At 37.2% G+C, this 13,458-nt stretch overlaps 1 protein-coding gene across 8 annotated transcripts; it reads right to left on the bottom strand.

The window, feature by feature from the left end:
* Positions 1 to 6,253: 6,253 nt before the first annotated feature.
* LOC133818605 (protein CHROMATIN REMODELING 5-like) lies at positions 6,254 to 13,437 on the bottom strand. Of its 8 annotated transcripts, none has more exons than XR_009885968.1 (10): positions 12,898 to 13,437; positions 12,503 to 12,739; positions 11,081 to 11,305; positions 10,829 to 10,912; positions 10,024 to 10,083; positions 9,813 to 9,924; positions 8,524 to 8,620; positions 7,554 to 8,394; positions 7,141 to 7,244; positions 6,254 to 6,336 (listed from the first exon to the last, which is right to left on the bottom strand). XR_009885968.1 is itself a non-coding variant. In XM_062251597.1 (9 exons), the coding sequence occupies exons 2-8, from the start codon at positions 12,578 to 12,580 to the stop codon at positions 8,325 to 8,327; spliced, it is 726 nt and encodes a 241-aa protein (XP_062107581.1). In that variant the 5' UTR covers positions 12,581 to 12,739; positions 12,898 to 13,437; the 3' UTR covers positions 6,261 to 7,244; positions 8,310 to 8,324. The 8 variants fall into 8 exon arrangements, 5 of the variants coding, with proteins under 5 accessions (XP_062107581.1, XP_062107580.1, XP_062107576.1 ...); XR_009885969.1 differs by having other exon boundaries at positions 6,261 to 7,244; positions 7,554 to 7,578; positions 7,702 to 8,394; XR_009885967.1 differs by having other exon boundaries at positions 6,261 to 7,244.
* Positions 13,438 to 13,458: the final 21 nt, after the last annotated feature.

A 13,458-nucleotide genomic window follows, 5' to 3' on the forward strand; every position in this document is an offset into this window, starting at 1 on the left:
TCCTTATATCTCAATAACCCTTGACTTGATATTGAGAAATCTTTGGCCTTTCCTTCTCTAACTACATCCATATGTGCTACTAGTGTGTCATCATGCCCTTGCCCAATCCGTATATCTTCTAGCAGATTTGACTGGATAGACAAATTAGCCAGCTTACCGACAACTACTTCTATTTTGGCATTGATAAGCTCCTGCTGTAGTGGCTTTTCTATTCCGGCTAGTGCTGCTATGTAACGCCCTGGATAGCCAAGACCGCTACATTGTGTACTTATAAAGGTGCAAGACTTGCTAATCAAGTCATTATTTTAAAAATGTGTCATTAAACATGTAAGAGCTAGGGTTAAAAAGGTTTTGGTCTCCAAGACTCATTTATATGATTAAACTGTTATACACACGGGATCCCAAAAGAAACAGTGTTAAAAGCTGATTTACAGAGTCCCAAAAGTACATAAGCAGAGGTTAGCCATACTAAGGCAAAATAGACAGTCTCTGGGTTTTGCGTCCCTGCCTAAACCTCAACCGTGGTAGCTGAGCAGCTGGCTATGTACATTCCGCTCGCAAAGCTCTCCAATCAAGGCTGATCAAGCTTTCCCTTGCCTTTACCTCCACCACGTAGCACCCGTGAGCTAAGGCCCAGCAAGAAAACATCATACACAACACAATCAATGATAACAGACAATTAATTCATTAAGCATGTACTATTATCAAATAATCCACATTAATATCACTCAGCATATATTTAGAATCATGGATACAACCAAACACTTATAACATTCATATCACATAATAGTCAGGGTCGACAACTTAGGCCGCACCCTTTGTTTACTCCACTGACTCCGGCCCGCTTAAACCGAGCTCAGTGCATATTAAGCTGTCCTCAACTACCAGTGGCCGAGCCGTGCCCTGTGCGCTAGTGTAACCCTTGGCACCCTTAGGCCGTGGTTCACTAAATAACTTGCATGGCATAAAACCATCTTTTCAAGCATTCACAATAGGGAACCCTTAGTCCCATCACATATATTTAACCAGGTGCAGTTTTCTTACCTTTGGCTTCCATGTGAATTGGTTACGAGTGATGCTTCTTGAGCGCGATCCGATCCCCAAGCCCTAGCTTAGCACCTCAGCGGCAGAATAACTTCTCCAAGAGTTCCCTGACCTATCTTCAAAGTTTCAGCCTTAAATTCCACCTTAGCTCTATTTTAGTTCTTGATTGGTTCTTGAGCTAAACCTCTAGATTATTCCCTCAATCCACCAAGCTTCAGCTGGTTTTCCCTTAGAATTTCAGTGTTTTCCTTCCTTAAGAGAGAGGAGAGAGAAAAGCTGAGAAAGAGTCGGTTCTAACTTTGTGTCTACTGATTTCTAAAATCTTCCTAAGTCTATCCTTAGACTATTAAGCTAATCCCAAAGCTCGGGGTACCGGAAACATCCCCGAGGGAAAAATAGTAAATTTCCCCAATATTCGCGCCTAAACTTTCTAACCTCAAATATATCTCCATATATTTATTTTCATAACCCGATAGTCTAAATCATTACCCGATACCTAAAATACCCCTGACCTGACCAAAGTCAATAATAATGCCCCGTTGTGACTATTCCCGCTATCTAGCCCTAGGATCGCCCCAAGTCGCCGGCTGCAGATTTATCCACATAATAATGTGGTTCTCACATTTAACACATATATATATATCATATTATCATACAAACATTATTAATCATATAATTACACATTTAAATCACATTAAATCCATTATTGCCCTCCTGGCACACTAATCAAGACCCTTAAGCCTCATTAGCGAATTTGGGTCGTTACATGCTAAGCTTCCATAATTCTTCCTACTTAGCACATCGGCAACTACGTTTGCCTTTCCCGGGTGGTATAGGATTTCACAGTCGTAATCCTTCACTAGCTCTAACCACCCGCGTTGCCTCATGTTGAGCTCCTTCTGAGTAAAGAAGTACATTAAACTTTTGTAGTCCGTATAAATCTCTCACCATTCTCTGTAAAGATAATGGCGCCATATTTTCAATGCAAAGACCACCGCTGCCAACTCCATATTGTGAGTTTGATAGCATTGCTCGTACTCCTTCAGATGTCGTGAGGCGTAGGCTATCACCTTATCATTCTGCATCAGCACGCAACCCAACCCTTGCTTCAATGCATCGCAGTAGACTACAAACTTGTTGTTGGGTGTCGGTACACAAAGTACTAGTGCTGAGCACAACTTGTCCTTAAGCAACTGGAAGCTTTCTTCACATTTATCATTCCAGTTGAATCTTTGCTATTTCCGGGTTAGGTAATCCTAGAAAGCTCCTTACTTCGGATGCATTCTTTGGTCTTGGCCAATCCTTCACAACCTCTATCTTGGATGGGTCTACTACAACTCTGTCCTTGGATATAATGTGCCCGAGAAATGCCACTTGCAAAAGCCAAAACTCACATTTCTTGAACTTGGCATAGAGTTGATGCTCCTTTAGTTGTGACAAGATCAACCTCAAATGTTCCTCGTGCTCGACTTCCTCCTTGGAGTATACAAAGATGCCGCCAATGAATACTATGACGAATTTATCTATGTAGTCCTTGAAGACCCTACTCAATAAGTCCATGAACACAACTGGAGCGTTTGTAAGACCGAAAGATAACTAGGAACTCGTAATGCCCATAACAAGTTCTAAAAGTTGTCTTAGGAGTATCCTCTCCCCGCACCTTGTGCTGATGGTACTCGAACCATAAATCTATATTTGAAAATACGGTCACACCTCAGAGTTGATCAAACAAGTCGTCAATCTGAGGCAGCGGGTACTTACTCTTAATCGTTACCTTATTCAGCTCGCGGTAATCTATGCACATCCGCATGCTTCCGTCCTTTTTCTTCACAAATAGAATCGGTGCTCCCCATGGCGAATGGATCGGTCTAATGAAACCCAAGTCTAGGAGTTCTTGTAGCTACGTCTTTAACTCCTTGAGTTCTGTAGGTTCAATTCGGTATGGTTCCTTGGAGATAGGCTCGGTGCCTGGTACTAATTCTATCGTGAATTCAATTTCCCGAGTCGGCAGCAACCCTGGTAAGTCATCGGGAAATACTTCTGGGAATTCTCTTACAATGCGAATGTCTCCAACCTTAAGCAGTGTTTCCTTTACTACATCAGTGATGCTGGCTAAGAATGCTTGACATCCTTTTTCTATCAACCTTTGAGCTTTGAGAAATGATATTAGCAGTGTGCGTAGTCCTAAAACTTGTCCCATGAAGCATAATCTCTGGTCTTCATGAGTCTCGAACGTCACTTTCTTGCATTTGCAGTCGATGGCGGCGCCATGCCGTGCTAACCAGTCCATTCCTAGTATCATGTCGAAGTCTTTGATCTCCAATTCTATCAGGTCTCCTTCTAATTCTACGTCCTCAATATTCATCGGTACGCTTTGTACTATCCGTGATGATAGAACTATTTTGCCCGAAGGCAACTCGGTTACAAACCTAGTTCTAAATCTTTCACAAGGTTTGTCTAGTTTTTCTATCATTCCTAAGGAGATGAATGAATGAGTGGCTCCCGAATCAAATAATATAGAACATATATTATTGAGGACAGAAACCTGACTTGTGACCACCTTATTGCTGGCATCAACCTTTCCTTGGGTTAAGGCAAATACCCTGGCAGGAACAATCTTGTCCTCCTTTTTCCCTTTTGGCTTTAGCTGAGGACATTCTTTCTTCCGGTGTCCTTCTTGACCACAGTTGTAACATCCCTTGGTGTTTGCCCGACATTCACCAGGATGTTTCTTCTGGCACTTAGTGCATTGTGCATATTCTACATAACCCAACCTACTTCTTCCATTATTCGTCCATGCTCTTTTATCGTTGTCAGACTGCTTATTGTCAGGATGCTTCCTTTTCTGACCATTATTGTTGTTGCTGGACAGATGGTTGTTGTTGTGGTGGTTGTTGTTTTGACTAGTCTGAGGTTGACTCTGCTGTCTAGGCTCAGGCTTACTGGCTTCTTCTTTACTAACATTAACCTGCAGCCTTTCTACTTCTATTGCCGTCTCTAAAACATCGGCATAGGTATTATCCCCTGTGTTCGCTAGCTTGACCCCTAGTTCAGTCTTCGGTCGAATTCCTCTAACGAACTTAGACACCCTCAGATAGTCAATTGGGACCATTTCTAGTGGAAACTTACCTAATCGGTCAAACTGGCGAGCATACTCAGCCACTGATAAACTCCCTTGCTTTAGGCCAGCGAACTCCTTGACTCTTGAAGCGATGAAAGCCGAATTATAATACTTTTTGTGGAACAACTCCATAAATCGGGTCCAAGTCATGGTGGCAACATCATGTGTCTACTAGACTAAGTCCCACCATATTTTGGCGTCTTTCTTGAGCAGTGATGATACGCAGGATATGTGGTCCGCGTTGCCTAGATTCATGTGTGTCAGGATTGGCTCCACATTCTTGAGTCACTCTTCTGCCTCGAAGGGGTCTATAGTCCCTTCAAAGTTCGGAGCGTGTTTCTTACGAAACCGCTCATAAACTGGCTCCATGTGCTAAACTGGATATGGCGCATAGTTCGCTGCTAGCCATCCCCCATATGGACCAACTTGTTGGGGTGCTGGGGCCATTTGCTGCGGCTGTGGTTGCGACTGAGTCTGAGGCTGGGCTTGTTGTCATTCTTGCTGCAATAACTCCTCGAATTGTTGTCATAGTCTGGCAATTTCTGCAGTGTTGTCAACTGGCGGTGGCGGCAGTGCATTGCGGCTGGTAGTAGCACGCACTCCCCTTCTATGAATTGGAGGGGCTTCATTGTTCACCGGAGCAGCGTTGGAGGCATTTCCATTGGTGCGAGCAGACCTTCAGAGCAACATCAAAGCAGACTTCTAACAATTGAGAGAAACATGTCAGAACATTACCCTAATAGGCTCTAAGGCAAAAACTTAATCTAAACAAACATAACTCGGACCTATTAATTATGGCTTCTTATGAAAATTATATAAGTCTTCTTTATTATTAGAGTGGGTTTCTATACTTAGAAAAATAAGCCATCTTTATTCTCTAAGTCTGTTTCTAATCATCCTATATGGCTTAATTCTTAGGCTCGAAACTCATCTTTGTTCCAAAGTTAACCATATTGAGGGAGGGCTGAGATCAGTAAAATCGTTCCCACTACTATGGCCCCCTAACTCTCAATATAGAAACTCGGTTCATTGATTTGTATCCACCCTCACTGAATTTAGTCATTATTTATTATATTTATTATTTATTATGATTGCAAAAGAAAAATCAAACTCATACATGTTAACAAAATAACATTGATATTAATTTTGGAAAAAAAAAGTTTTCACTATTTACAATCACACTACTACAAAATTGACATGGGACGACGGTTTTAAACCGTCGTATGGACTCTCATACGTCGGTTCTAATAACGTCATCCCATGCAATGTCATGCCATGTAAAGCATGAAACGACGATTTAAATAAAAGTGTCATCTCTTGTCGTACATGAGACGATGTTTCCTATACAAACGTTGTCTCTTATGGTACATGAGAGGACAGTTTTTGTGCAAGTGACATCCACTGCAGTAAATGAGACGACAGTTCCTACTCAAGCGTCATCCTCCTATAGCACATGAGATGACAATTTATGTGCAACCATCTTTCCCTGCAATACATAAGACGACAATATTGTGGAAACCGACGTCTCATGTAGAATATGAGAATTTTTTTCATTTATCTATTTTCAATAACTATATTCATTCATAATTTCCTGTGTAATTACAATATAGTTCAGATAGAATCAACGGGCAGACAAAATCAATAGAACTCAGTATGTTCCAAATCTAAAAATTACAAGATCAAAATATGTAAGTGCTAACTCACTTGGAATATAGAACTCACTTGGGATAACTGTGTAAGTGCTAACTAAATACTACAGTTAGTATATTTTTATAACTATGATTTCAAAAGTTACTCTAGCTATGACTCATCCACTCAAGAAACTCTAGCCATGATTTCAAAAGGTAACTCTAGCAAGCCTCTTAGACCCTTACTCTATCTATGACTCATCCGCTCAAGAAACTCTAGTTATCATTTCAAAAGGCAACTCTAGAAGAATCTTTTCTGGCCTCCTCTGGTCGATCTATTTGCTCTGTTGTGCCCCCCTTAGCTTTCTGCATATAATATAATTAGGTCAATTTTAACATCAAATGAGGAAAACATAAAATCAAGCATAATTCGTTCTATATATGTACTTACTAAATCCGCTTCCAATTCAGTATAGCTATGGCGTGAAGTCCTACGAGGGTATTATAAATGATTACGCCTTTCTTGTTGTATTTTTCTAAAATCTTGAAACTCTCACAAATACCACAAGTAATAAAACACCACATTCAAAGAAACACATATTCAACAAAATCATTAATATTCAATCATTATATGCAGATGAAAGAACTCCTAACAGAGTTAGCAATGCACCACTACCAAGGCTAGAAATTCATATATTTCATACTATACTCGTTTAACATAAGATGATCTATATAATCTATCTGCTCTGTTATATGACATTTTGGCGTCTTTATCATCTATTGAAAACTCAAAACTCTGGACAATCACCGATTAAAGAAACTCAAAACTGAAAAAGAAGGTAATTACATGTAACACAACATTTTATATGACCATAAGTTGACTGTTAACAATAAAAATTAAAGCTAAAGTGCAATGCTCTGTTTATAGAGTAAGAATCATAAGTTGGTTTAAAAATTCATCGAGGCAAATGCGGAATATGTAAGACAAGCCTCAATGTAAAGAACCTTGCTTCTCCAACCTTTTAGGTGTTTTTGAGAATAATTATATATTACAATTTGTAACTTCAAACAAAATATATTCATATGCACTTGCTAATGACTTATAAATTACTTCTCCTAAATATATAAACAAATGAAGAACTTATGCAAGGGACTGGTAATATTGACAATCCTTACTAATGAGCAAATGAAATAACATAAATTAGTAGTTTTAGTACCTCATATGTGACTGTTCATGAAATAACCCATCTCTCTATTATCATACTTTAATCAATATTAAAAAAAAAAGATGACTTTTAAAGTTGCATTATGCTTTATTACTTGTCACCAAACGAAACACAAAATTACCTTCCAAGAAGCATCATGGAGACCCTTGTAACATTGCCTAGCTTTCTTCTGAAACTCCAGCTGCTCATACCTCTCTCCTCCATATCCTCCTCTTTCTGCGACTTCTGAGAATCATGATGTAATGTCGCAGTTCAGCACAAAGTTTAGACCCAAAAAAAAGAAAAGATATAGATGCCTTTTCACCATGTGAGAAACTACAATTAAAGGTCTTCCTGGAGGTTTAAAACTTAAAATAAGGCAGATTGAACATCAGGCAGAGCTTTGTATCTAGATTGTGTAAATGGTCCAAAACCATGTATCATTCATTGTAAAAACGTTATAACCTCAAAATTGGCAGCATTTGAAAATGGTAAGGAAGCATTTGAATATATAAAATTGACAGTACTTTTAAACAACTCAATAAAGTTTCTTACCGATACAAAGTCCACGGAGTGTCCACTATATAATGAACAAGATTAAAAGGAAAAATTAATAAGTGCTCACTTCATAGTAACTGATGAAGACAATATGCAATAATGTTTGCATTTCTCAACACTGAAATATATGAAATAGCAATCTTACGTTTTTAGCAATACAGAGCACCACAAATAGAGCAAACAATTAAACAACCAGCAGCAATTCTCGCAGTGAGGAGATTTGTTGATGCGAGTATCAAAGTCATTCACCAGAATGATGAGCCAAGATCTGAGTATGTAAAATTTCGTATAAAGCATGAAGCCATGGAAACACATCATGCTAATTGACAAGAATTGTAAAACCAATATCAAAAGAAATAAAAAATTCTACTGAATTTACAAAGACCTCATTTTCAGTTTTACTACAATTGAACTTGGTGTATGCAATTTGAAAGAATAATCAGTAATAAGAAATTCTTAAGGGTAGTTCAGTGCCAGAAACCAAGTGCAAGGCCAACATGTATAATTGACGCACGTAAGAAACACCTTGAATACATAAAGAACTGAGAAAAAAAAAAGGTCTATTGAAGTGAAGCTTTTTTTGTTCAGATTGAAAAAAAAAATCAATTGAACTAAGGAATGCAAAGACAGAGGAAATACATTGATGAATATTCTATCAAAGAAAAGCATGCAATGTTTCATTTCCACTTAACAAACTTGAAAGTAGGGCGTGGACCATAGAAAAAATAGTTGCTAGGGAAAAAAGTGTATTACATCCTGCAGGTAATATCAACCAATATACACCACCACGCGTTTGTGTGACGCCACCCTCATTTGCATGGACTTGGATTCCCTCCACCTACACATGAGATCATATTAGTTTGCATGACTGACTTCAGGAACCACGGAAATGAGGATTAAGTGCATGAACTAGCTTCACAATATAAGCATTGAGTACAAAAGAGGGGAAAGGTGAAGAGCTTCTAACATGACCACATGTGAGTTTGCAAGCAATAGCATGACTTGCTTCATGCAAGAACACTGTGATGAGCTTAAAGGTGTGTGAGTAGTACTGTTCTCCAGAGCTACAACATGCACAACAAAAAAGTTAATGTCATTAGAGCTGCCAAATTGAATATGAAGTTTGCCAAAGCTATCAACAAGACTATTAAAAGTTCAGACCATCTTGGCTTTTACCAAAATCTTCTCATGTTTATTTCCTTTCAACTATTAGGTCTCAAATCTCAATAATCTATCTTTTATTCATCACAACCCACTAATAAATAGAGGAAAGCACAAAGAAAAGGAAGAGGCAGAAAACATAAAATCAGGAAATAATAGGATTCATATGCCTAACAGATGATCCTTCTAAGTCTGGTCCTAATCATATTAGTATCTATTTAAGAAATTAGGTAAATAAATACAGCTGTAAAATAAACACAGCTGTTTACTACAGCCCAACAGTCCTTCAACATTTTCTATTATGAATACGGCCCAGTAGTCCTTCAACATTTTCTGTTTACCACTCTTCATTGTTATTAATTTTTCCTTTTCTAGGTAGCTAGGTTAGATGTATCTACATTAGCCTGCAAACTTGACAGTCATTTTAAAGTGGATCGGTCAAATCAACTAGTTGAAAGCTAACTCAACCCAACGAATCCTTGCAGCCATCTCATTGTCAATTTTCACTAGCCTCTATCATTTGGTTTGGCTTGATGCTTATCATTTTGATCCATGCTTCCCTTGTTAAAAACTCGTACACTCTACTCAAATGTACCTCAGACCCTAATGACCCAATAGATCTTTTGAAAGTAGCTATTACAAGTTTCTATTTTCTACTTCCGTACCATAAGTTTGACCAAGTAAATTTCATTGTGTTAAAACCAATGTCAAAAGAAATACAGAGCGCAACAAACAAAATCACTTCTAATAAATAATTTTCACATACAACCGTGTTTCTCTATACGTCTCAGTGTCTCGCCATTTTGACCAACATCTCCCCCTTTCTTACACTCCAAACAGATATATGACAGTTGCTATTCACAAGATGTCTCGATCATCCCACTACTATACTACTAGTCTCTAGCACATTAATTCTATTATCAAAATGTCTGCATTCCATTTAAGCAAAGCAAAACTTGTATGTTTTATCTTTGTACGTGTTTATGATAAGTAGAAAGTAATGTTCCTATAATTTATTTTTCATAAAATTTTGTGAATACATTCCTAAATTAATAGAAAGAGTCTGCGAAAGAACAATTGCACAAAAGAGCAAACCTATAAGCCATGTCGCTTCAACATAAGATAACCCTTGCCACTTGACTAGGTACTCTGGAATTACATCTCCAGAACTGTCTTTACTAATGCGATCTGAAATTATCCTTTCCACCTGAGAGATATATTGAACCAATTATATAGAGAACTACATAGTAAAGGAAACACAAAGGAAATAAATATATAAAACCAAAACAAGAAATTGAAAGCGAACCTGACTATTTTGCTTGATGAGGTCCAAGTCCATCTCCTTGCTCACATCATTAACCTCAATCTTGAACAAACAATTAAAGAAAAAATGGCACCATAGTCAACATCAATTTTAAAAGCTCTTCAAATAATGTGAGATGAAGCAAAGAGGAAAAACAATAACAAATCAAATGTGTTTTGACTGTCTCGGACGTGACAAAAAAAAATTGAACAGAATGAGGTCCATTATAAAGTTACTGAGCTCTTTAAAAACAAAATCACTTCCTAATCCCACCATATATAGCTTATAATAAAAAAGTAGATAACAATCCCATTAAATAGCATAAGCACCACTGAAACACACAAAAAAAAAAAGCAAACAAATACAAAAACAAACAAGTTCAAAACAAAAATAAATCCCGCATATGATAGATACCTTCGTATGAATATGAAATACAAATTCACTGCTTAAAGGAACAAAAATCAATGATAAATTAAAATAATATAATATATACATAATGTGTGGGCGTAGGTGTGGCATAAGAAAGCTCTACCACCCCACAAGTTAAAGAGGTAACCCTCAAATAGAGATTAACCCCAGTTTACCTAAATGCAAAGTTATTATCCTTGTTTACAATAAACAGCCAATTTATATTAATAAAATAATTAGTGATTCAACAAACTACATTCATATTTGACATCAAATAGGAGAAATGGGATTGCCGCAGGTCCAAAAAAACATATATCTTTATTGCTTCTTAACATTCTGACTTTCTGAATCAAAGTCTGGCATTCATAAAAGAAAAAGAAAAAGAAAATAAAAATATTACCTCCTCACGTGTGACTGTCTTCCTGAACCTGACTTCGTCCGTTGCCTTTTTAGTGTAATTCAAAACCTTCTTAAAACCACTAAGCTGCAAAACCACAAACCAAAAATGCATAGAGAAATTTAAATAACAGTGGGGGGATGCGCCGAACATCAATGCTACATCTAGAATGACAAGTTACAACTGAAAAGATAGCGCTAGAAGGCTTAATACAAAAACTACACGCAGAAGCAGCACAAGAAGTGTACAACATACATTCTGAAGCTCAGAAAATGATTTCCACTGACAGTGTAAATGGGATTGGCCTTTCCATTTTATCAAGAATTCCATCTCATTCCAATTTGGCTCAGAATCAAACAAGTAGCTAAGTAGAACATGATTAGTTGATCTTTTACTCCTAAGAGCTTCTTCAGCCACGCCCTTTGGTTGATGCCACAGCACTTTCTCAATACAATCACTATCTTCCTCTTCAAGTTCCTCCTGAAAAGGTAAACCCAATAATGTAAGGATAAAATAATTTTATGATCCAATGGCAGAAGAAAATTTCAACACAAACAACACCAAAGACAAAAATATAATTCAAATAAACTAGCCTGGTGAGATGAAAAAATTTCATGTAGCAACTGATAAGAATTTGCAAGACTACAAACAATTGATTAAGGATTTCAGTTAATTTTTAGATCATACAACTTCATCAAACGGTATAGCTACAATGAATTCTAGCAGGCTAAGCTTTTCAAACTTTAGGTAGCTACCACTTTTTCTATTTTTCCATATAACAGGTAGAACAAATGCTTCACAGGAAGTGATATACTATGCAGAGCTACAATCAATTGATTAAGGATTTCAGTAAATTTTTATATCATACAAGTTCATCAACTGTATAGCTACAATGAATTCTAGCAGGCTAAGCTTTTCAAACTTTAGGTAGCTACCACTTTTTCTATTTTTCCATATAACAGGCAGAACTAATGCTTCACAGGAAGTGATATACTATGCATGTAACACATATTATGCTAACTTTATAACAATCTGGCCCACATCTCACGTCTTCTCTCTCTACTCTCTTATAATTGTCTTTTCTTCTCTTTTGAAGCTATGCATTTCTCCGATTCCTGTTATTATAGTATAACGAACAGCAATCATCTCATTCATTATTTGATCCAAATTCCAATAACGTATCAGATCATTTCTTGTTCTTAAAATAAAGACATGTTTGCAATCATCTCATCCCACCACATTTTGATATCTTTCAAGGGTATCCCCTCGTCTTTATTTAACAAGAAACAGATTGTATATTAATAAAAAGATGATAAGCCTGTTTAAAAAAAAGAAAAGAAAAAAAGAAAGATGACAAGGTGTCAATTATATTTTACAGCCTAAGAAGCCAATCATATACCAGCAAAAAAGGGTATCCACTAAATCTTATCAATCATGATTATCTAGCGTCAGAAACACAAACCTGAAATCACCACCCATTTATACATGCAAGGACCTCTATCAAATTTCAATAACAGTTTTACAAATTCAGTCTTTAACTCTTCATGAGTGGGAACAATAATATAATCAAAGTTCATAAGTTCCATGCCAATTGTCCTCACAAGCACCCAAGAACTAGAGTGAGCAGCACTAATGCAGCAATATCCTAAAATTACAAAGGAGAATAAAGAAAATTACCATCTTCATCCTCTTCATAATCAGCATCATCATTATTGTTGTCATCTTCATCTCCATCGCCAAAATTTTCACTGCCATTCAAGACTCTAGAAGATCTTGCAGTATTCTTATTCCCTGCAGCTGGCTTTAGTTGTTGCTCAGAATTAGACCCCAAAGAATGAGGAAACCCTCTATAATGCATTAAATCATTCTGCTCTTTCCCATCTTGCTCATAATATTCATCAGAAAGCATCTCATCTGTAGGGACATCTCATCTCAAAAATGAATCTTATTCACAAAATTGAATCACGATAATGGAACATCCCATTCAAAGAAACACATATTCAATCAAATCTTTAGTATTTAAACCAAAAAACTCAGTGCAGAGAAAGAAAGAAAGAAAAAAAAGAAAATACCCAAAGTCTTGTGGCTATCACTGTGAAGAAGATAGAGAAGCAGGAACACGGCAGCGAGAAGAGCTTTACGCCGGAGATGGGTGGAGGGCAGCGATCGAACGGTCGGAGTGAGAGTTAGGCGCGAAGACGCCGAAGCTTTAGGCCGGAGATGGGCTGGACCACGAGCAGATTAGGGCTTGCCTGTATCCGAGGAAGGAGCCGTCGTCGCCGCCGTCACCTAGGTTGTCGCTGTTCTCCCTAGTTGTCATAGATTGCTGGATTGCAGTTGTCGTCGGTAGCTGTTATAGCATAGGGTTGTGCTATCGACTTATGCAGAAGAGAAATGGTAAAAGACTTTACCCCTAATTGCCTAATTCTATTTTGAAGATACTGGGTCATTAGTTTTTTTATTTAATTTCTTTTTATATATTATATTTTATTAGTTTAAAGACATTATTGTTATAATTTAGAAGTAACGCACGTTAATAAAATAGTATATATAACTAATAGAAGTATGACATTTTTTTTATTAATTTTTATCTTAAAAGTATTATTAATATAATATTATTAAATAATTTAACA

Source organism: Humulus lupulus, chromosome 2 (assembly GCF_963169125.1).
Source record: "Humulus lupulus chromosome 2, drHumLupu1.1, whole genome shotgun sequence".
Lineage (NCBI taxonomy): Eukaryota > Viridiplantae > Streptophyta > Magnoliopsida > Rosales > Cannabaceae > Humulus > Humulus lupulus.